This window comes from Mesocricetus auratus, unplaced genomic scaffold (assembly GCF_017639785.1).
Source record: "Mesocricetus auratus isolate SY011 unplaced genomic scaffold, BCM_Maur_2.0 Super-Scaffold_100007, whole genome shotgun sequence".
NCBI classification, from domain to species: Eukaryota; Metazoa; Chordata; class Mammalia; order Rodentia; family Cricetidae; genus Mesocricetus; species Mesocricetus auratus.
The window spans coordinates 30,618,848-30,643,750 of NW_024429191.1; the positions used below are offsets into that span (position 1 = coordinate 30,618,848).

General features: G+C 46.5%; 2 protein-coding genes across 6 annotated transcripts in view; both read left to right on the forward strand.

Annotated features, from left to right (window-relative positions):
- Nucleotides 1-24,903, forward strand: part of LOC101833751 (zinc finger protein 354A) — a 142,995-nt gene that overhangs the window by 112,423 nt on the left and 5,669 nt on the right. Inside the window, exons 1-4 of one of the 5 annotated variants that reach the window (XM_040748539.1) lie at nucleotides 19,186-19,269; nucleotides 19,925-19,998; nucleotides 20,690-20,816; nucleotides 21,285-21,383. In XM_040748539.1, coding sequence (XP_040604473.1) covers nucleotides 19,966-19,998; nucleotides 20,690-20,816; nucleotides 21,285-21,383 — 259 coding nt within the window. In that variant the 5' untranslated portion in view covers nucleotides 19,186-19,269; nucleotides 19,925-19,965. The other 4 variants (XM_040748540.1, XM_040748537.1, XM_040748538.1 and 1 more) reach the window with 4 other exon arrangements.
- On the forward strand, nucleotides 8,074-9,015 carry LOC121141318 (olfactory receptor 1D2-like). Its single transcript, XM_040748551.1, has one exon. The coding sequence runs from the start codon at nucleotides 8,074-8,076 to the stop codon at nucleotides 9,013-9,015; it is 942 nt and encodes a 313-aa protein (XP_040604485.1).

The window sequence follows — 24,903 nt, forward strand, 5'->3', positions numbered from 1 at the left end:
GAGTTGGATTGTCTCTCCTACTCTAAATCCAAGCATGTTGTTAAAATAAAATTCAGAATTTCTGTGTTATATCAAGGAGCCATTGATGTAAGACAGAAGAAAACAAAATCCAGGGACTGTCATCTGTTTATACTGAGTTCTTTCTCTGAAAGTCTAATTTCCTTCACATATTCCATCTTCCTTATTGTTGCCTTTCCCAGTATGCTTACATATAAAAGTTAATATTAATTTTTGAGTTTTCCATAGAACAAGGAATTTCCTGACAGGAATCTTCAAACACTTCGGAAAAAAATGGGGTCCCACTTCATTGACTCCACCTGATCTGACTTGATGCATCTGAACTGCCCCACATCATCGACTCCACCTGACAAGTACCATCTGGAAACCGGTTTGGAACTACATCGCTCGACACAACTCCGGACGAATGAACTGACATGGTGCGCCTCCTATAATCTGGCCAGAGCTTCAGACAAGAGCTTCAATCAACATTAGAACTCCAGTCAAGAACTTCAACCAAGCATCTCCCTCCAACAGAGACTGAATGCAAATGAGACTTTCGTTACACTAACATTTTATTCCTACAGGATCCCATTTCAGCAGGACGTAGTTTTGAGAATTCCATGCCCCCTTTCTCTACTGTTGATATTGCAGGATAGTTTACACCTGTTAGTGTTAGTTTTCAATTATTTAGGTTTGAGATCGGAAGGAAGTGTTCAGACTTGGGCATCTCTTTCAGATAAGTTTAGGATTCAGTTGGGATAGATATGCTTAGGATAGGACATAGGTAAATTATAATTTGTTTATTATCTTTTATGTATACATGGTTTTTATATGTTTGAGACAGTTTGTATATTGACACAATTTAGTTTTGTCTTCAGTCTAAATCTTTTCTTTAGCCTTAAAGGGGAATTGTAGGGAGAGATTTTACATATCCATAGCACTAACCACTCCCCTGTGGGTGTATTCACAGGTACATAGAACATACGGGGTAGTAAATAGAGCTAGGGGAAGGAGACTTTCTTTGTGTTTCGGTTTTGACCTGGAGAACGTTTCGGTTTTGACCTGGAGAACGGTGTGTGGACCTTTGGTTCTCGACTTTTCAAGTGATTTCTCTTTTAATAAATTATCACAGGACATCCATATTTTGTGTAGTTTATTATTTCTGCATTAACCTACTATGTTAAATTGGTATTGGGTTTCACTATAAAGGATTAAATAGACACAAATAGAAGAATAAAAAAGATCTCTGCTTGTTTCTCTCCACCCTTCTCCTCACCCAGTAAATCTGAGTGAAGGCAACAAGTTCATACCATGCACAAGACCTTTCGGGCAATTCCAAGCCAGTATAGGAAAGGCAGTGCTTTCTGGATTGTGTCCTTACAGCCATCCCAGTCCAAGGCTGGGCATATTTCCAATTTGTTCCTGAGAAAGATGCTTTGTGTGACCGAACAAGAAGGTCCTCATGACAGCCTTGGTATACTTTATCTGGGGAATAGATGAATCTCAGTGCCATAATCTGAGCAAGCACTATGTATATGACTCCCTTACTCTGGTCAGAAGAGCAAGAGATATTTTTACAAAAAAATATATCTAGGCATTGGTCAAGAGAGCCTGACACCTCCCCCAAGTATAGCCACAGATGTAATGATAGCATCTGTCACGTGGCATCTAACATCAAGTCTCCTGGAATCTAGGAAGGTATGTTCCAATTTCAAAAGATCTAGGGGCTTGATAGTCCTACTCCCAACTACTCAGACTGATGCTGTGGTGGTCCATCTTCACAGCCCACTTTCCTTAGGCTCACTATGGAAACATACCTCTGAGCATGTCTATGAGAATGTTTCCAGAAAGGGTTAACCGAAGGAATAGCCACCCTGAATGTAGGTGGCACCATCTGAGAACCTAGATCCCAGACAGAACAAAAAGGATAAAATGAGCTGGACACCAGCATCCACCTCTCTCTGCTTGCTGGCTGCAGATACAATGTGACAAGCTGCCTCACATAGCCACCTGTAGCCACAGTGGACTACATCCCCTCAAATCATGAGCCAAAAGAAACCATTCCTTACGCTCCTTTTGTCACACTTTCTGTCACCGCAATGAGAAGATACACAGGTACAGAGCTGGACCTGGGTCAGTGGCCCTTTTCCAGAATCCTCTACTCTTGTGTGTCAGTTAAATCTCCAATACTTTTTTTTTTGCCAATTCACCCAACTTCAAACAAATATATTCTAAGTGCAGACTGGTTAGGTCTGTTGCCAATTAGGATCTCTGTTCATATCTCTCATCCTTTGACGAGAATAAAAAATAGGCAGAGATTATTTAGAAAGGATGTGACCAGCATCTTCAGTGAATCCCCTGGGATCCAGTAGATCCCCACAGGGAATGCACACCACTGACCTGCAACAGGAACAATGTTCTCCTTCCTTCATCAGCCCTTAGGGCTGTGGTTCTCAGCTTCCTAATGCGGCAACCCTTTTAATACAGCTTTTCATGTTGTGGTGACCTTCAGCCATAATGCTATTTTGTGTCTACTTCATAAATGTAAGAATTGTAATGTAAACATCTGAGATACGAACCCAAGGGGGCCCCAACCCACAAGTTGAGAATCACTGCCTTGGGGAGTCAGAGGAAGCAGGCAAACTCCCTCCTGAATAGCCTGTAATAAGGCACTTTGAGGGTTCCCTCCATGTAGACATCATAAAGCCACCAACAGGCATGGAATGAAACTGTTGAGCCCAGAGGAAGACAAACTGTACCGCCCACAGGAGGAGCAGCACCCTCACCACAGAGCAGTGAGAAAAGAGAGTGCTGCCACCTACACAGAGGTGGCCATTGTCAGTCAGCTTTTGCTTAAATTGCTCAGTTTCGTGGTGCCTGCTCTCCTATCTAGCAACCGTCAGGCCTGAAGAAGGTAAGGGAGAGACACATGGGGGAAATCTTGGTACATTTTGGTTATTTAGATAACATTTTCGGTGTTTCATTGTGGCTTGAGAGTACTTTGCCTCACCAAGGAACTCTATGGTAAGTAGAAAGTGCTTGTTTGATGGTGCCTGGAACTGGTGCAATGTCCCTGCTATGTACACCCCCACCCAGATAACCGCAGATCCCACACTCCCAAAGCTCTCCCAGAATTACCTTCTGCACAGTGATTTTGTAAAGTGTGATTCCAACCATCCCACATAAGACCTCAGAGCCATCCTGAGGCCCCGTCTATAGAGGTGTTAAACATCTGAGTGGAAAGGAAGCAGACCACTTTGGGGGAGATGCCATTCCTGATGGGAGACCTGTTTCAAGCATCATATAGGTTTCAGTAAGGGATTACAGGACTGGCAGGTGGAACCACATATCACCTACCAGGGTCCCTGCCAAACTCCTCTGCAGTCATGGAGCTTCAGTTTGCTTCCCGAGACACGAGAAGATGTCAGAGCCAGAACCTGGGGGAAAGGAATTCAGACCAGCTCAGGCAGTTGGATAAGAATAGGGTAATGGAATTAGAGAGTCGCTCTGTCACCTCTGACACCTGTGTCTGAGGCCAGCATAGGAGTGGTCTGGTTCTTGAGCCTGGGATATCCAGGTCCCTATGTCCTTGTACAGAAATATGGACAGAGACATGTGGATGGTAACAGAAGAGGAGACGGTTTGGAGGAGGAGAAAGACACTTCCAAGCCAGTGAGGGGACGGGGTGATTGGCAGGGACTGGAGAAAGCTCAAATGCTCGGGGATGCCTGGTAAACTGCACATTTGCACAAAGAATGGTTTTTTGGTGCATGCTCTATTACATGTCAGCCTTGGTGTGTTATCTGTCCTTGGTTTCTTTCATATGCAAAAGTCAACCCTTGCACCAGTAGTTAATCACTGAACTATCTGCTTGGTCCCCTAGATGCCTCTCTCTCACCCTCCTCTCCTAGTGCTCACTATTGTCACCCAGACCAGGTGAGGGGAGCTGAGAAGAACCTTCCGCTCGGGAATCCGATCCATTTGTAGATTAGACAGGAGCCAGGGTGGGTTCTGGGGCACCAGCCTCCTCTGTCTTTGTCTGCCACCATTTCCTCCGGAGGTGCAGCATGTGGAGGTGGGGTGTGGGCAGCAGGAGAGGGGTCCACTCGAGGTACAAGGTCCTGGTCAACCAGAAAGGGCGCTAGTGTTTCTCTTGAGATTCTTAAATGACGGTAGGCAATACTGACTTTAAAAGAAAATATTTTTCATTTTCATTTATCCTTCTCTCATATTTTATATCCTGACCTCAGTTTCCCTTCCCTCCTCTCCTCCTAGTCCCTCCAATCTTCCCTCTCCCCCAGATCCACTCCTCCTTCGTTTCCCTTCAGAAAAGGGCAGGCTTCCCAGGGATAACAACCAAACAGGGCATAAGTTACAATAAGACCAGGCACGTCCCCTCATATCAAGGCTGGATATGGTAACCCTGTAGGAGGAAAAGGGTCCCAAAAGCAGGCAAAAGAGTCAGAGACAGCCCCCTGTCCCTGCTCCCACTGTTGGGAGTCCCACAAGAACACCAACCTATACAACCATATCATATATGCACAGGACTAGGTCAGACCCATGCAGGCTCCCTGGTTGTCAATTGTTTTTTATTGTGTAATATCCTCCACACATTTTCCCTCATAGGCCAAGCACCATGCACCTGAGACTCTTGATGAATTTTGGCACATCTCAATTACCTTCCCCCTGCTGCTGGCTTTTCTTTCTTCTCTCTCCCACCCCACTGACTGTCATTCTTTCCATCTGTCTCTCTGTCTCTCCATCCTTCTTCCTGTATGCATGTATATGCATATGTGTGTTTTTGAGACAGGGTTTCGTATACTCGCAGGTTGGCCTCAAATGATCTTAAACTTCTGGTGCTCCTACCTCCATCTCAACAGTGCAGGATCAAAGCCAGAATTCCATGGGTGTTAGACAAGCACTCTGCTAACTGAGATGCAGTCCTAACCCATCCAGAATAGGTGATCAGAAACAACTGCCTGGAATAGAGGGCACATTCTCTGCTGCTTGGAGAGTCCTCTAACTTTGCTTCCCTGTCTCCTGGGGACATTCATAAAGTTACTACAGAGGAAGGCTCTCAGGACCACAAAGGAAACCAGCATAGAGAGCAACACAGGGCATTTTCTAAAGTACAGTGGTTGTTCACTATTACCTCTTCTATTTTCCTGACTGAGTGATGCCCTATGGGAATGAGTGTGTGATGGTTCCCGGGCTTAAGATTTCCCAAAAGTCAGAAATCCAGATTTCTTGTGAAATTTTTTAACTACCACCCAGTGTGAAATGTTTTTCTGAACACCAAAGATCTGTGTTCACCAACTTCCATTGTTAAGTAGCATCTTAGACAATCAGTTAGTGATGGAAGCTTCATTTTGTATCATAATTTTAGAGAGGTTTCAGTCCCTTGTCAATTGGCTGCTTTGCTTGTGGCCTGTGGTGAGACAGCACATGGTGCAGAAATGCAGGATGTAACAAAGTCAAGCATGTTGTAGCTGATAAGTATTGGATCCCTGGAGGCCCAGTTCCTTCGCGGCTGATGCAGTAAACCAAATCAAACCGAATTAATGAATTCAGATTTAATGAACGGGACAACGCAAAGCAAAGCACCCCTGGGTGGCCCGCAGGAGGGCAGGAGAGGAATCATGGCCAGCAGGGTCTTAAATAGCCAGTAGGCGTGGTCCCGGGCATCTCCAGGGGAGGAGCCACCGACCACAGGCTTTTTCAGGGGCAGTGTTAGAATAAGGCAGCTCCAGGGAGCCACTGCTTGGTGTGCGGAGGGCAGGGTCTGGAATGCTGCCCCCCGCCCCGCCCCAGCTGGAGATTCCAAACTGTAACTGGGACAAGAAAGTGGGGAGGGTCTGGGGTCACCTCAAGCATACATCCCAGTGGCCAGAAGTCCAACTTCGAAAATTTTTGTCTGTCTGTCTGTCTGCCCGTCTGTTTTTGTGTGTAGAAGTGTTAAGCCTGCATGTATTTAGTACACAACCTATGTGAAGTACTCATGGGGGTGAGAAGGTGGTGTCACATCCAGTAGAACTGGAGATACATCGCCTTGAGAGCTGCCAAGAGCAGCCAGGGCTCTTAACCAGCCTAGACATGACTCCAGTCCCAGGCTCTACCCTTCAAACTTCCAGCACTTCTCAGCAGATCGCCTTGGAAACCACGGCTACAACATATGGGCTTTCCGGAAGCAGTCCAGACACAAACTCAAAGAAAACACACCTGGAGGCCGTGTCTGGCTGGTAGAAACCAGTTTACCCACCTCTGGTCTCAGTAGTCACAGGCCCTGGGTTACTCAGAGTCTACAGGCTGTCCTCCTTCAGGGTGTCACGGCAGAAACTCTGCAGACAGACGACCTTGAACTTATCAACTCTGGCACGGGACGAGCAATGGCAGGGCCAGCTCTCAATTCTCACTATGTAGGAATGTATCTCTTGTTTTAAATGTCAATTTTATTTCTTTTTATAAACACTTTAAAAGATTTGTGTGAGGGGAGTACAGGCCTGCGGGTGCTTTGGAGGACAGGAGGGCATTCGATTCCCACACAGAGCCTACTGAGCGTCCTTCCTGCGCTGGGTTCCTGAACTGGTCACACTCTCCTTCTGAAGATTCCAGAAATGTTTGCCAGCACCTTCCCACTGTGCCCTGCCTCCTCACTGCGGGTGCTTTGAGGTCGGGCTCCTTTCCTGGCCTCCCCTCACTTCATGGCTGCTGCAGTGTCGACTTTCGCCAGCCTACAGCCTAACACTGTAGACAACCTTGCTTCAGTTTCAGTGGACTTTTACATAGATGAAACAAAGAAAGCAATGATCCAAGGAAGGTTGCTTGGGTTCAGAAGAACATGACCAGGAAAACATATGCATAAACACCAGTGAGCACATACTAAATATTGACAGGGAAGCCCTTTCCCAGAACTTTCTTCGGACAGGCCCATTTGAACACAATCGCCTGGCATGTACTGTCAATTATATCTAGAAAAGCATGGGAGCAAGGCAGAAGGCCATATCCAGACGCAGGGTACATTGACCAGATTGGGTTCTATGGCTATGTTCTGACATCTAACAAAAATAAACATGTCTTGTACATTGAATGTAAATGTTTGTCACAGGAGGCACAAAATCACATCCCAGAGTAATCCAGGGAACAAAGCACCTTTGAGGTTTTAAAAGGCCCTCTGCCTCCCCCCGGCCCCCAGCTTCTCCCACAGGTCTCCAAGGGGCATTGCTCACCATGTGTCATTCTTTTGACTGTGCTCTGACACTGCAGGATAAGGAGGAGTTCCCTGTGTGTGGGTCAAAGCCTTGGTGCCAAAGTCCTTGCCTCAGCACACAGCATCTAAGAGCCGATCTGACGGTGCTTGCAGCATGCCCGACAAAGCACAGCTCTGGAGTCAGATCATCTTGGATTTGAAGTCCTTTGCCCAGGCACCAGCCACTCAATAAAAGCCTCGACAACTTCATCCGAAGAGTGGGCACAAGGAAAGAACTCATTTTAGAATTTAGGAAAAATTGCATGTGAGCTCTAGTGCAATTGAACTGGACTGAGAAGTGGTTATTATGGGCTGGAGAGATGGCTTTGTCGGTAGGGCTTGCGGTGTAAGCACAAGGACCTGAGAGTGATGTCCAGAATTCACACCAATGAACAAAATATCAAAACTGGGCAGGCTTGTAATCCCAGGGCTGGGAAGCAGAGGCAGGAGGTTTGTTGGGGCTCACCCGGGAGCCAGCTGAGTAGAATTGGAAACTTCTAGGCCAGCAAGAGACTCTGCCTCAAAATCCAAACAAGGGGTGGACTGGAGAGAAGATTCAGCAGGTAAGAGCACCCAAGTTCACTTCCTAGGACCCACATGTGGTGGCTGACAACCACCTATAACTCCAGTTAAGGGAATATGATGCCCTCTTCTGGACACACACACACACACACACACACACACACACACACACACACACACACACACACACACACACACACACACACACGGTTCTGGTAGAAAGGTCTTACTGTGGTCTGATTCTCAACATACAGTGAGTTCCGGCCATCCAGCCTATCTCCACCAGGAGCCTGAGCCCCTGTGAGATGTCCAAGGGAAGGGAGAACAAGACTGGAATCAGCGAGTTTCTACTGCTTGGCATCACCAGTGACCCAGGCCAGCAGCAGATCCTCTTCTGGGCCTTCCTGTGTATGTACCTGGTCACGGTGGCTGGGAACACACTCATCCTCCTGGCCATCAGCTCTGACCCCCGCCTGCACACGCCCATGTACTTCTTCCTTGCCAACCTTTCCTTTGTTGACATCTGCTTCACCACCAATCTCATCCCCAGGCTCCTGGCTAGCCATGTGGCTGGAACGCGAACTATCTCTTACACCCAGTGCCTGACTCAGATGTACTTTCTAATCTCCTTTGCCAATGTGGACACCTTTCTGCTGGCTGCCATGGCCCTGGACAGATTTGTGGCCATCTGCTACCCGCTACAGTACTGCACCATCATAACCCCCCAGCTCTGTGTGGGGCTGGCAGCCATTGTGTGGGTCTGCTCCGGCCTCATCTCCCTGTTGCACACCCTGCTCATGAGCAGACTGAACTTCTGCTCTTTGCTTCCCGAGATCTCCCTCTTCTACTGCGATGCTTACCTGATCATGAAGTCAGCCTGCTCAGACACACGGGTCAATCAACGTGTCTTCCTGGGGGCCGTGGTCCTCTTTGTGGCTCCCTGCATTCTCGTTGTGGTCTCTTATGTCCGCATCACCGTAGCCGTCCTCCAGATACCCTCTGCCAAGGGCAGATACAAGGCATTTTCCACATGTAGCTCATACCTGTCCGTGGTGACCCTGTTCTATGGGACAGTCATGGGGATCTATATACGGCCCCCAGACTCCTTCTCCACCCAGGACACAGTGGCCACCATCATGTACACTGTGGTAACCCCCATGCTGAACCCCTTCATCTACAGCCTGAGGAACAAGGACATGAAGGAGACCATGACAAGGCTCCTCAACAGGGCCTTGAAGTCCTCTTAGCGTGGGGAGTGCCAGCTTGAAGTCCTCTTAGTGTGGGGGTACCAGCTTGGTGTTTGGATGTCTAAGACAGAAAGACATGAAGCCTGACTTTGGGTGTCACCTGTACCCTGCCTTCTCCCACTCACTCACAAAAACTATTTTTAGAAAATGAAAAACACCCAAACATTAGAGACAAATTATATTATTATTAGAAGAGACATTTGAATCTCAGCTGCGGAAAACAGAAAATCCTAATGATATCGAGTTAAACAGCACAAGTGTTTATGAGTATCACTGTTTCCATAATGACAAATCCAGAGTAGAAAATCCAAAACTAGAATTGAGATTCCTTCCAGGCCTCTCATGCCCCCAGGAATACGCATTGATCCCAGGGTTCCAAGGTGGCTGCTGGGACACCGGCCATTTTGTAGCATCCCAGGTAAGGAGAGGAGAAGCAAAGGGGGTTGCAACAGCTTTCTGGGAAGCCCCACTTGCCTCCTTTTGGTCACAGCTCAGTGGTCCTCAGAGCAGCCTGTGGGAGGCGCTTTTTCTTTTGTTCATTGCTGCTGTCACGCGGCATTTGTTGGTTAGAGTTAGACATGTTGTGGCTTAAAGTAGAATCCCCTTAGAAAGGAAAGGAAGGGCGAGGTGCCAAGCAGGGAGCAGGCTGGTCACACACCCAACCATGGCTTGCTGCCACAGTAACAAGCACGGAGCCCCATTGATGTTTCCAGAAGTACAAACATGTTTTGGAGGCGGACTCCCTCTAGTGGGTCTCAACCTCCCTAATGCTGAGACCCCTTAATACAGTTCCTCATGTTGTGCTGACTCCCAACAATAACATCATTTCATCGCTATTCCATAACTGTATTTTTGCTACTGTTATTAATTATAATGTAAATATATTATATGCAGAGATATCAGCTATGTAAACCCAAAGGGTTCATGACCCACAGACAGGTTGAGAACCACTGCCTCTAGACTGAGTGTGAAAACAGAAGCCACAGATGAGACCCTACACTATTATTTTTCCTCTTATTTTTTTTCAGGGACCCTTATGCTCTTCATTTTCCCTTTATAGTGGTTTTTTTAAAATTATGCTAGCACTTTTACTTGTGTGCACGTGTGTGTCTGTGTGACCATATGCCCTGTGTGTGCAGGTGCCCAAGGAGGTCAGAAGAGGGTGTTGGACCCCTGCCACTGGAGTTGCCTGACTTGGGAACTGGGGACAGAACCTGAATCTTCTAGAAGAGCAGCGAGTGCTCTTGAGAGCTCCTCAGACCAGCTGCTTTTGTTTGTTTGTTTTTAGGGGGAATAAATTACATCTGCTGATTTCTTCTCTGTAGAAAATATTCATAGTGTTCAAACTTTGCTCACTATACAATATTGATGTGTGATAATGTCAAAATACAGCACCATGCTCTACATAAAGCAAAAGAATCAATAAAGCATTCAGCATGATGTTAAGGCAGCGAGTTTTCGTTTGCTCCTTTTTTGAGACAGTGTCTAGCCATGCACCCCAGGTTAATCCAAAACCAATGATCCTCTTGCCTCTGCTTCCCAAATCTTTGAGTTACAGGTGTGTGCCTCTAAGCATAGACATACAGCTGAACAAGGAGGCAGGTGTAGCTATTCTTGGTAGAAGTCTCTGCAGGGAAGCTACCTCAGGCTGTAAACACTGGGTGCTGGACGTCTTCTGCACACTGTTAACATTCCCACTCAGAACAGGTCTTGCCATTCTTCTGTGGCTCACCTGGGAAAGGTCCCATTCCCGTTATGTGGGGGCATTGGTCCTGGACATGTCTGTGTCCATGTACACAACACGGATCCACTCAGGACTTCACACACAGGGTTTTCTCCACTCCCCACAGGGTGTAGGCTCCATTTCCCCCTTTCCCTCCCAAGAGAGAAGCCCCAACTGGGTGTTTTTTCCCAGTTACTCTGAGCTATGTGGATGAGCATGTCCTGGCTCCTCCAGGGTCTGTACGTCCCGTTTCCCGTTGGCTTCTGGGATGTTCACGGGGCTTCCTGCACCACAGGTGGTTAAATCAGCCTCCCTGGTGAGGCAGGAGCCCTGCTGTTTCCCGTTCCACTGCTTTGTTTTTAGAGCCTTTCCCCTTCCTTTGGCGGTTTCCAAATGCATCATTTTTCTCCTCACCTCTTCCAGGGATACTGACAAGCCCGTTTAAAACTTCCTTTCATGACAGCCAGATAGGTCAACAATGAAGACACCTGCCCCCAAACCTGTGACCTGAGTTCGGTTCCAGGACGGACCAGCATGTTGGAAGGCGAGAAACTATGCCCATCCCCCAACACACACCAGGTATCAACACACATGCCACATAAAGAGATACATGTAATTTAAAAATTCTTCCTTTATGTCTCCACGGGTTTTATCTTCTCATGTTTCCCTTTGATTCTTCCCAATATCTTCATCACTGCTGGAATTACCTATTTAATTTTTTTGTCTCCCATTCTCATTAAGTCATTATGAGCATTCTAATTATGATTATAATTGTTATTTATCTCCTACTCGCAGCTTCAACATCTGTCCACCATTGAGCCTGGTTAGAAGCGTTTTGCTTCTTTAGACTGTGCTTTTCTTCTCTTTTTGTGCCCTATGGTTTTGTTTTGTTTTTAAGTATGGACATGTATAAATATCTAATAGCAACACTGAGGTCAATCTTTTGTTTTGTTTCATTTATTTTTATTTTGTTTTTAGTTATTTTATTATTACCGTTTAATTTTATGTTCCTTTGCTAACTTCTCAAAAAAAATTTACTTTTGTTTTATGTGTACAAGTGTTTGCCTGTCTGTTTGTATGTGCACTGTGTGAATGCAGTACTAATTAGAGACCAGAAGAGGGTGTCAGAGCCTCTGGAACTGGAGTTAGAAGTGGGAGTAGGAAAGGGAAACCGTGTCCTCTGCCCGAGCAACAAGTGCTCTTAGCTGCCCAATCATCTCTCCAGCCCCCTAATTTTCTGCTCCTTTACCAGATTTTTACAGTTGCAGTTCAGATCATCTCTAGAACACACTCTTTTCACATCTGTATTTAAAAGTTGGCACTTCCCTGGGAGGATTGCTGGGCTTCCTCTCACAAAGTTTGATCTATGTTGGGACCATGCTAGTGAAATTCTTCCTTTGAGATTTCTGCTACCTTGGACATCTCCACTGTAGTTCACAGCTTGGGAACCCTGCGCCTTGAACCCACGCCCATTGCTGCTGCACCCTTGCATCAGGCACAGTGTCTTCTTTCACAGGTAGGAACATTAGAGGTGTGTTGTGTCATTTCCAAAGGAACCACACCCGCTATTTTCTTTGTTTGCTTTTTTTGTTTTTGTTTTTGTTTTTACATACCAACCAAAGTTTCCCCTCCCTCCTCTCGTCCAGTACCTCCCCCTTCCCCTTCCTCTTCTCCTCTTTTTCTCTTCAGAGATGGGCCAGCCATGATATATCAAGTTGCAGTGAAACTAGGCACCTCCTCTCCTATTAAGGCTGGATGAGGCAATCTGGTAGGAGAAAAGGGTTCCAAAAGCAGGTAACAGGGTCAGACAGTCCCTGCTCTCACTGTGAGGAGTCTCACAAGAAGACTAAGTTAAGCAATTGTAACATGTATGCAGAGGGCCTAGGTCGGTCCCATGCAGGCTCCCCTGCTTATTGGTTCAGTCTCGGTGAGCCCCTCTGAACCCAGGTTAGTTGATTCTGTGGGTTTTCTTGTGGTGTGCTTGATTCTACTGGCTCCTATGATCCTTCCTCCCTCTCTTCCACAGGATTCCCTGAGCTCTGCCTAATATTTGACTGTGGGGCTCTGCTTCTGTTTCTATCCGTTGCTGGATGAAGCCTCTGATGACAGTTGGGCTAGGCACCAATCTGAGTACAGCAGAATATTGTTAGGAATCATTTCATTGACTTTTTTTCTCAGTTATGTTTGGTCCTATCCTAGGTCTCTGGGGTATCTCACTCACCTTTGGGTCTTGGCCCTCAGGGATGAACTCCCTCTTGGAATATGGGTCTCCAGCTAGGCCAGTCATTAGTTGATCACTCCACAATTACATCACCATCTTTATCCCAACACATCTTGTAGGTAGGATGGTGTGCCTGGGTTGGTGCCCTAGTCCCTCCACTAGAAGTCTTGCCTGGTTACAAGAGACGGCCGGTTCAGACTCAGTATCCTCTATGCTAGAAGTGTTAGCTAAGGTTACCCTTGTGCATTCCTGGGGGTTTCCATTGTTCTAGGTTTCTAGTTCATCCCAGAAATACCCTCAGATTCCAGTCATCTCTCCCAGGACTCTCTTCCTTCATCCACCCTTGACCTAATCCCTCCTGTTCCCATCCCCACCCCTCTTCCAGGGACTTCCCACCCCCCATTCACTAACAATGTCATGCATCCCACCTCTTTGAGCTCTCCTTGTTACTTAGCTTCTCTGATCCTGTCTCTGATTATAGCATGGTTCTCTGATACTTTATAGCAAATGTCCACTTATGAGTGACTACATACCATGTTTGCCTTTCTCAGTCTGGGTTACCTCATTCAAGATGTTTTTGCTCTAGTTCCATCCATTTGTCAACAAATTTCCTGATGTCATTGTTTTTAACAGCTGAGTAAATACTCCATTGTGTCAGCATAATAAATGTTCTTTATCCATCCTTTGGTTGACGGGCATCTAGGTTGTTTTGGCTATTACAAAACAGCTACTATGGACTTAGTTGAACAAGTGTCCTTGCGGTATGATGGAGCATCCTTTAGATATATATTCCCGGGAGTTATTAGCTGTATCTTGAGGCAGACTGAATGCCAATTTTCTGAGAAACCACCATATTGACTTCCAGAGTGACTGTGTAAGTTTGTACTCCCATCAGCAGTAGAGTAGTGTTCCCCCTGATCCATCCTCGCCAGCATGAGCTGTCACTTGTGTTTTTGATCTTAGCCATTCTGACAGGTAAAAGACAGAATCTCAGTGTTGTTTTGATTTGCATTTTCTTGACAGCTAAGGATATTGAACATTTCTGTGTTTCTCAGCCATTTGATATTCCTCTGTTGAGAATTCTCTGTTTAGATCTGTACCTTATTTTTTAATTGGGTTATTTGGGTTTTTTTGATGTCTAGTTTCTTGATTTCTGTATATATTTGGGATATTAGCCCTCTGTCAGATGTGAGTTGGTGAAGATCTTTTCTCATTTGGTGGGCTGCCATTTTGTCCTTCTGACAGTGTCCATTTTCTTACTGGTTTACAACTCCATGTTGCTTTGCTTGTCTCCCCTCATACCTGGCTGAGGACATTATGGGGCATTGAGCAATGTTAACTTTACTTTTATAGGTTCTGTGACACCCAGATCCATGGCCAGGAGGGACACCCAGATCCATGGCCAGAAATGACAACCAGATCCATGACCAGAAGTGGACTCCCACTTCCATGGCCAGGAGAGACACCCAGATTCATGGTGTTTGGAGAGAAGCAGGTGTCAAAGACTGAACCCAATGCTCTGAAAGTGCTAAGTATGAAGTTCATTGGTCTCCGATGAAAGCCTTGAGGTAATTCAATGAAGTAAGGAGTCTTTGCATCAAATGGTCCTAGTTCCAGTGGATTTTCACACAGAGAAAGAGTAAAACCTTACTGTCCACCTTATATCATGAAGAAACATTACCTCAGGCTTGGTGTGACAGCACACACCTTTAATCCCAACACTCAGAAGGCAGAGGCAGGGGATCTCTATGAGTTCCAGTCCAGTGGGGGCTACATGATGAGACTCTGTCTCAAAAGCAAATAACAACAACAAAAGAGACATTATCTGAAAAACAGTCATAGATCCAAAGTAAAAAGCACTGCGGTAATGCTCATGAGGGGTTATAGAAGAAAGTCTTCACAGCTACAGGTGAGCATGATGATTTCTTAAATAGGAGGAGTATGCACTAACTACAAAAACAAATATATATATACATATATATGTAGTCTCTATGAAAATTGATTTTCCCCTGAAAAGGTTTTATGAAACAAAAAGGCAGTCAGAGACCAAGCTCTGTGTGTGTGTGTGTGTGTGTGTGTGTGTGTTAGTTTTCCATTGTTGTGACAAATGCTTGAGAAAACAATATGAAAAAGATGAAAGATTTTGGGGGGCTCACAATCTCAGAATATTCAATTATGGGTCAGTTGGCTCCATTTTGGGATCTGAGCCTGTAATGGAGTAAGGCTTACCTCATGGAAGCCAGAAAGCAGAGAGAAGACCAGCTTCCAGATGTGCCCTCAGGGCCACACTCGGTGATTAGACTTCCAATCAGTCCAGCCATTGAGGCTTTATCACATGGATGGATAGAGACCTTTATTTATAGATGGTAAACAGACAAATGACAGATAGATAGTCAGAAGATAGCTGATATCTAGACAGAGATGATAGGTTTGTAGGTAGATAGATGATAGAATATCTGATACATTTTTATCAGAAAAAATACAAAGAATTCATAAGATAATAAAATTTCAGTAAAAATGGTCAGAAGACTGGCAGTACAGTGGACCAGCTTGAATCCAAAATACTGCAAAGAAAACAGTCCTAAGAGAAGCATTGTGGCAGTCTCCTGTGGTCCCAGCACTTCAGGCTATGGCAGAAGGATCAGGATTGTGATACCAGTCTGGTCCACAGAGCAAGATTATTTAAAAAGGATAACATTTTCCTTTATTATGCATAATTTTACAAGTTTTCAAACTATATATCAAAACAAACAAACATAGCTCTCCAAAGTACTAAAGGACAATCCCAGGTAGGTACTGACACCATACATACTGTCATCAATCAATAATAAAAATTTGAATTATAAATCCTCCCAGGGGGATAACTGGGCAGTGAATTAAAATGTCTTAGAGTATAGCAGTTCTTGACCCAGCAATCCTACTTCAGGAAATGTCAGAAAATAATCTGCAAAGATGTGGCTTCCCAGATGTTGATGGGAGAAAATATCTTAAAATAATGTAAGCAACTAACAATAAAACTTTAGTTGAATATACTGAAATAAATAAGCTTCAGTTAAGAGCTTTAAAAGTTACCTGGCTGCAACCAAAACACTGGGGCTCTAGTTGAAACAGTACATGCACAAGTGAATGAGTGACAGGTTGAGCTGAGGTTCTAAGTGCTGTTACAAAGAATCAAACCCTAACCACCAATTTCTGCTCCATGGCCCCAAGAGCATTTGTAGTGGGGGTGGGAGACATTTTCTCATGAGTGAAAATTCTTATTAGTCTGGCCTGGGAAAGGCTATTATCTCAGCTATCTGGGAGTCTTGAGGCAAGAGAATTGAAATCCAAGGCCAGCTTTGTTTGCAGAGTTCAAGGCTATCCTAGACAATGCGACTCTGTCTCAGGAGTTAACAGAGGGCTATGTGAGGTCTCCCTTTTCTTAGTGATCTGTTGGTCACCGGACTATGAGGACAAATGGAGCAGAAGTAGTCAGCATGGCTTTGTATGACTGTGAGGATGATGGAAATAGCCTTCTGGGAGTCAGCTTCAGTGAGATAGAGTGAGGGGAATATATAGGATGGGGGACAGCATCTGTGACAACACCTAATAGGTGCTAATAATATACTTCGTTTGCATTGGGCAGCATGGTCCCTTCATACAGATGAGCAACACTTGGTTATCATATAGGCGGCAGGGGGAGAGCATTTGCAAGGAACTGTGTGAAAGGTCACCCTTAAGATAAGTCAGGCATCCAAGCTCAGGGACAGCCTCCAAATAAGGTCAGGCAGAGAGTAGGAAGCCTCTGCTGGGGGAAGGGAGTCTTCTATTTTACTCTGGGCTCAGGAGAGCTGTCCAGACACGGTGGACTGCAACTTTAGGCAGCAGGGTCTTCCAACAGGCTGGCCATGTGGCTCCGTGGTACAGTGCTTTGTCTAACCTGCTAGAGGCTCAGGTTCACTCTCCAGTACCACCTCCAGATTAATTAATATAATGTGTTTACATTTGTTTACTGTGTGTATGTGGATGTGGATGTACTGCAGTGTGTCGGTGGAAGCCAGAGGACAGCTTGTGAGAGTCAGTCTCTCTTGCCAGTGTGAGTTCCTAGAATTGAACTCAGGTTATTAGAACTGGCAGTATGTGGTTTACCCCATGAGCCATCTTGCTGGCCCCCATAAATAAAAATTTCTAGCTTAAACAATTGTCCATTAGCTCCTCCTGGAAGGACCCTATAATGATTACTATTGGTTGCCAATTTCAGTGGATTGAGGGAGCACCTAAGAACTTGGTAAAGCACATATCTGGCTGCATTGCTAAGCCTTGTCCAGGGAGGATTTGCTCATAAGGGCTGTTACAGAGATCGCGACTTAATCCATTGATGGACTTGGTATTTCAGTCACTTTTGGGGTGTCATAGAACTTTAGACGGTGAGGCCTGGATGGAGGGGGTGGACTTCTAGGGGTGTCTTTGGAGGGTCTATTGTGACCCCACCCCTTCCTGTTAGCTCCTCTTTGATTCCTGGCTACCATCGGGTGCAGTTTTCTCTTCTACGCCCTCCTTCTGTGATGCTCTGCCTTGCCATGAACCTACACACAGTGGAGTCAGCCGGGTGAGGACCTTAAACTTGCAAACCATGACCCCAAATTATCTCTTCATTTAGAACTTTAAGTTATCCCTCTCAAGCGTGTGTCACATACACAAAAATGCGACTAATGCTGCTTCTGTCTTGCGACATGGCCTCGAGTCTGGGCTTCATTCCCGTGTGTCCAAGCGCCCTTTGCCTTATTCTTCTCGCTTCTCATTGCGAGCATCCCCCAAATCCCTACCTAACCACGTTCATGGCTTATTGTTTTATTCTTATCTCCTACAAGAAATGTGCTTCAGGAAAATGTTATTTGTTTTATTCACTTATGTTTTTCAAATAGCTTTTAACAGGGCTTGGCACATAGAGGTGTTAGAACACAGATCCTACAGCCGTCTTTCTCTTGTACCTTGAAAACTCTTCCCATACCCCCGTGCAGTCTTTCCCTCTCTAGCCCGAGAGTTGATATGCTACCTGCTGTGACGTTACAAGGTTCACAGGGTCGAGTTACTTTTTTCCCTCTCTCAACTGCCAGCCCAGCTCCCAGAGATACCCAAGACAACCTTGAATTATAACACAGCATGTGTCTAGAGCCTTCCTGCCTTGTCTCGTGACTCCTGGCACACAAGTGATGCCACGTGGTGTGGAACGCCTCCTTTCCCAAACCTATAAGTAAGGGATTCCTGTCCTTGGGGTTGAAGGGTCTGCCTTGCCCCTCAGGGCTCCGTCGTGACTGCCTGTGGCCTCGTTCTAAGAACTCTTGTAACACATCTTTTTCTGCCCCACCATCCAGCTCCCAAATAAGGACATGAAGACCTATTATCAATTATGAAAGCTCGGCTTTTAGCTTAGGCTTGTTTCCTACTACCTCTTGTAACTTAGTTAACCCATATTTTTATTATTCTACCACATGGCTTTTAACTTTATCCCGTTCTGTGTGGCGGACTCTTTCCAAATCTGTCTGGCATCTTTCACATGCCTGGATTCATCTCAGGTTTCCTCTCTTTGCGGGGATGGGTGGGGAAGATGTCCTACCTATCTCTCCTGCTTAGCAATTGTCCATTTAGCTCTTTGTTAAACCAATCAGAATGTGCCTTAGGCAGAGATACTTCTTCTTCTTCTTTGTTTATTTGAGGGAAAAGAAGAATTTTAAAGACTTATTATTTTTGTGTGTGTTAACATGAAAGGCATACACTGCCCAGAAGGACCAGAAGGGGGCATTGGAACCCAGGTGCTGGAGTTACAGACCATTGTGAGCAACCTGATAGACAGAGTGGGACTTGAACCCAGGACCTCAGCAAGAGCAGCAATAACTCATAATTCTCTGGGCCTCTCTCCAGCGCTACTAACAACTTACAATATAGCTCTTCTAAGGGGTACTTTATGCCATCTTCCTTTGCATGAACCTGCAACATCTTTCATTATGTATCTAACAAGCAGGTGTTTGGTTCCTGGTGTCCACTACTACTTTCACTGCATCTGTGAACCAGAGGAGCTGAGTTGGCCGCGTCCCAGACAAACCTAGGAACTTCAAATACCAGAATCCCTGCGCCTCGGAGTGGACTACATTTCCCAGAGGCCTCCGCGGCCACCACCCCCCCCCTCGGACCCGGAGTCCTGACATCCCGTGAGCCTTCGCGGGCGTCGGTGTCATGGTTCGAGGCGCCCCCCCCCGCCAGGTCCTCAGACTGAGTCCACACGCGAGGCCGCTCTAAGCCTGTGAGGCGCAGCGGGAGCCTCGGGGGGAAGGTGAGCAAGGCCAGTGTTCGTTCGCCAGACCGGGGCTGGCTGGTTTCGGCTCAGCTCGGCACAGCCTCCCGCGCCCCAGGGTCTCCGGCGTGGCCCCCTCCCGGGGCGCCAGCCTTGGGCAAGCGGAGGAACGCGCGCTCCCAGTGGTCTCGGCCCTGGACTGCAGGTGACCTGCTCGCCACGGCCGGGGCGGGACCAACCCAGGCTGTTTCCCGTGCCGCCCTCCTGTCCTGGGCCATTGGTCCCCTTTCTGGAGTTTTCTCTGGGGACCTGGAAATCGACCCCTTGACAGCAGCAGAACAGTTTTTGTGGGCATCGCGTGGGGAGGAGCGCGTCCCTGACCCGTGTCAGACCTGAGCGGGTGCAAGCGGATGCGTCCCCACTGTGGCTACATTTTGGCCTCAGTTTCCTGATCTGGAGGGTCCGGGCAGTGCCAGCTGGGCTGTGGTGAGCAGTGCAGGGTGATGCTTGGCACGTGAGGGCTTAGCGAGTCCCCTCTGTGATGGAGTCCAGTGTCGCCTGATCCTTCACTGATGCCCATCCCCAGCTCCCGCTTCGTCCTCTGAAGGCTCGCCTGATGGGACACTTTCAGAGATGGTGCTTCTGAGGGGTGCGAAGCAGCAGGTGCTGCCTACCCTTCTTTTTCTTCCCTCAGATTTGCCTTCATCTTCACTGTCTCTCACCTACAGAGAGAACATGGCTCCTGAGCAAAGCGAAGCGAGGTCTCGGGTAAGCGCATTTCATTTCTTAGTGGAAGGAGGGGTTTGGTTTTTCCTTCCTGGCGAAGTTCTCCACTTAGTTCAGCCCTCACAAGGGTTTGGAGCTCTTGCCCTACTTGGAGAAGTTGAACTTCCCTCCATGGAAGCACATCCCATGTTCACAATTCTAGTCTCCTGTATTTCTTGATAGACATGCTGTTGTCTGATCCCAGTCTGGTGTATGCCTACAAAGTCCACAAGTAACATGCCAGGTGCCCTGGGACGGAACAAACATACATAGTTGAGAAAATTCCTTTCTGGCCCTGCCTCCCTCACTCATCTGTGTTTCTTTCTTTGCCCTTACCAAGACTGATTATCTGTTTTCTTTTCACGTCTTTATGTTGCTCTTCCAGCCTTCTCCAGCCCTTGGGGGTTGTTTATCTTATCCACTTTACTTTGTGGATTACATGTTGTGCTTGTACACTTCCTTTAAATTTTCTTGTCATGTGTGTGTATGTGTGGCGTGCATGCATATATGCATATTCTCATGTGTTTGGATGGGCATATCTGTGTGTGAGAATGTGCACGTACACACATGCACATGCATGTAAAAGCCTGAGGCTATTGGATGACTTCCCCCCCCATGGCTCTCCAGATCTTATATTTTGAGTCAGGGTCTCTTACTTGAACCCAGAGCTCATCAAGTTGGCTTTTCCTCACAGGTGTCGGTGACGTTTGAGGATGTGGCTGTGCTCTTTACTCGGGATGAGTGGAAGAAGCTGGATCACTCTCAGAGAAGCCTGTACCGTGAGGTGATGCTGGAGAACTACAGCAACCTGGCCTCACTGGGTAAGGGAGTTCCCTGTGGGCGTAGATGCAGAAATGAGACTTCAGCACCTCCTGCCCTGAATGAGAGCTGTGGTCATTGTGAAACCTTAACAGAGTTTTGCCTTCCGGTCGTATAGATGGGTCCTTATAAATGAGAGTTGACATACTCTTCCCATAGCAGGTTTGGAACTGCCTGTGTCCAGTAGAGGAAGTAGCAGGGAGAGCATCTCTTCCCGTGGTTCTTCCCGGTCCAGGCACCTTCCCCATCAGCAATCATTCTGTGCTTGTTTGGTTTATCTCTAAGCAGAGAGCTTTGTTCCTTCTCTGGAACCTCTTTCCCATTGCCTCTCCTAGAAGTTTGCATACTTTTTCTGCAAAGGGCCATATGGGGTAAACATTTTAAGCTTACTTGATTTCTGCAACATAAGAGATTTTCTCAGTCTTCTGTGGTTGTCTTCTTTTAGCTAATGAGTTAATTTTATCTGCAAGCAGGATTCCCATTTACCAAACCAAAGGTGATCTCCCTGCTGCAGCAAGGAGAGGCTCCCTGGAAGGTGGAGAAAGAAGGTCTTGGAGGCTCCTCTCTCGGTGAGTGAGTGCACAGGCCTGGCAGTCTCTGTAGGCACCAGTGTGGTGACTAAGGAGAGGGTGCAGCTTGGAGTATGGGATGGGAAGTGTCTTCCGGTTCACAGTCAACAAGAAGAGATGGAGGCTGGGATGGAGCTCAGTGGTAAGAGCTCCTGAAGGCGGTGGATTACAGAGTTCACCAGACCCAAGGTAAAGATAAATAGGTGTTTTATTGGAGGACAACTTACACAGATAAGAACAGATAACCGCCATGGTGTTCCTGCTCCAGAAGAGTCAGTCTCTGCCTTTTCAATGCTCCCCACAACCCAAGAGAGTGTACCCGCAGCGATCATGTCCTGAAACCATGCCCAAAGGGTGTGGCTGCTTTTTTAGGTTCAGGCCAGATGCCATTGCAAATACCTGCCTGCACACATAAAGCCCTGGGTTCAATTCCCAGCACAAAAAAGCCCAATGAATTAAATAGGAGGGGAAACTAGCTGAAGTCTGGTCCGGCTCCCTTTTATTCTTTCGTAATCATGTCCCGAGTGACTTCCTTGGGATCTTTTTTCTTGTTGGTTGTTTCTGGGGAGGGTTGTATCTTCAGAGATCATATTTAAGGGATGATAAAAGACTCACTGAGGCCGAAGTTAAAATGCAGGAAATGAGATGAGAAGGTATGCAAGGGTCCCGAAATAGGTGCCTTGGTGCAGGACTGTGAGCTGCACTCTGCATGTGGACAGCTGGAAGTACTTGAAATGTAAATGGCAATTATGTAATCTTTGATAGCGTTGGGAAAGCTGGTTCTAATCAAACAATTCAGATGTCTTTAGTAAAACGACTAAAGAAACTATCCATCAACACCCATGATAGAGACAGCTCCAGAGACTGTCAGGGAGTGAGGCGAGTTTCAGAGCACTGTCGATATGTTACCACTAGGTTGAAAGAAAATTGTGTTCTTCAAAAAATAATGTGTGTGTGTGTGTGTGTGTGTGTGTGTGTGTGTGTGTGTGTGTGTGGTGGGGGCATGAAACTTGAGTGTCTAACTTAGGGAATGGTGACTGAAGGAGCCAATATTGACCCAGGAGAAAGGTAGAAGAGGTCAGGAGACATCAGCAGAACCAGATTTCTCCTGAAGCCCATCACATGGTTTGATCTGAGGATTTCAGAGTCTGCACGGGGCTGAGGAGTCATGAGCAGCCTGTAACTGGTTCGGGAACCTGAGGGCAAGGAGGGGAGAGTAGATGGGGCAGATCTGAGCTCTCAGGTCCATCACTGAGCCTAGACCTGAGAGCCAAATGACAGGCCATCCTGACCTATCACAGCCCTTGTATTGTACAAGAGCATCTCTTCCTAGTCCAAAGCAAACACTTGTGAGATGGCAGCCACAATTGTCTTTTACATCCTCATTTGTGTAGAAACTGCCAGAGGTCACCCTCAGTAGTTATGATGTCTGAAGGGAGGGGAATTAGCCTGAGCAGAGTAGGTCTGCAGTCCAGAGCTGTCTTGGGAGAGGCTGAGATGCCTGATGAAAAGGTCACCTGCCTTCCTCAGCTCTGGAGGAAAGCTGAGTGGATGACTGAGGAGTGAACTGTGAGTGGACATTGGAGCTGCTTTCTGCTCTGCTCTGTGTGAGGGTTTGACTGTGTAGCCCAGGCTGGCATTGAACACTAGATTCTCCTACTTCAATCCCCTGCACACTGGGATTATAAATATGCTGCTCTGTTCCTCTTGAGGAATGGCCATCCTTTTTTCTCTCAAAAGTGAACTTGGGTGGGACACCTAGGGATGCTCGTGTGTCTGTGATGTGCCCTGGCAAGCCACCATGTGCCTGGACGCCTTTTCAGCAGGAGCTCACATCCCCCAAGTGCAGTTGAAGGACCTGCAGATCTGTACCTGAGGTCATGATGCCAGACAGAACCCAGTTCTGAACCTGCAAGTTATCTTTCCCTTCAAATCTAATCACAGATAAAAACAAAACAAAAAGCAGGACTCAGTTCTTTAGAGCACTTGCTGCCCTTGCAGAGAATGAGTTCAGTTCCCAGCACCCGCATGGTGGTTCAGAACCATTCATAACTGCAGTTCCAGGGCTTCTGATGCCCTCTTTTGACCTCTGTGTGTCCCAGGAACACATGTAATACACACACAAGCCAAATACCCTTACATGTAAAAATGAATAATTAATTTAAAGAACAAAATGCACAAGTAAAATAGCTTTTGTCCATGGGTTTATAAACTGAGAGGTGAGAGGCCATGGCTCAGGGTTTCTGTGTCTTATTTGGTTCTCTTGCTTAAGCATTGGTCTAAACCTAAGCAATGAGATGGTGTTTTTCCTGCATAGCTACACTAAGAACCGTGGGCGCATTGCACCTGTACATTGCACAGGTTTGCTTCACATCCAAATGCAGAAATAGTCTGGAATTTTGACATTTTTTAAATTCCAGAAATGGTCTAGTAATCATATCTCCAGTGAAAGTCACTTCCCCTGCCTTATCATTTCCTTTGTTGTCTTTAATGTCAGTAGCCATTGAGAGGACTGAGCTGTGAGGGGTCGTCAGCTGCAGTGTCATCTGCGGTCCTGTCAGTGAGGTCTCTCTGGGGGTTGTGGCTTTTCCTGATTTTACGCAAGGGTTACCACAGAGGTTAGCAGCAGTCCTAAGTAAAACTGAGTGACTTAAAGCAATTTGTTGGGGGAAGTCCTGTGCATTTGTCAATAAAGTACTGTTGAGCCTATAGGGAACCAAGATAGCAGGGACTAGGAGTCCAGGAGAACTCTGGGAAGGAGAAACACAGGGAGTCAACATGTAACGCCATGGGGGTAGGAAGCCTGGAACTATTCTCTGGTAAGAAACATACTTAGATTAACAATTATGGGGTAATTACTTAAGTCAGAGCTAGCTAGTAAGAAACAAGCAAGGCCAACAGCTTCATAATTAATATAGCCTCCTGTGTGTTTATTTGGGACTGATGTGGATCTGGAACCAGGCGGGCGAGAAAGCTTCTATCAAAGAAAAAGCTTCTCTTAACAGCAATTAGAATCCATTATCTCAATTCAGAGGTTGAAAGGCCAGGTTTGGCATGGCCCTGCTTCCTCTGAGATAGGGTAGAGACCATCCTTGTGTTTTCTAAGTTTGTAGTGATGGCCACAGTTCTGTGTAGATTGTAAGAACAGGTAGTATGTCCACAATCTAAGTCTGACCTCAGTGGAAAATGAATTGAGAACTAAGACCTTGGCACTTGGGAGTTGAAATGGGTACAACAAAACTGTCTTAGTTAAGGTTACTGTTTCTGTGATGAACACAGTTCATCATCAAAGGAAGTCAGGATAGGAACTCAAGCGGTGTAGGAACCTAGAGGTGGGAGCTGATGTAGATGCCACAGAGAGTGCTGCTTACTGACTTACTCCTCATGGCTTGCTCAGCTTGCTTTCTTATGGAACCCAGGACCACCAGCAATGGCACCACTCGGGATGGGATGGACCCTCCCGCATCACTCACTAATTAAGAAAATACCCTCCAGGCTTCCCTACACCCTTATCTCATAT

What these genes read in the sequence shown, in the direction of transcription:
- LOC121141318 (XM_040748551.1), top strand. Translation starts at nt 8,074, where the DNA reads ATGTCCAAGGGAAGGGAGAACAAGACTGGAATCAGCGAGTTTCTACTG.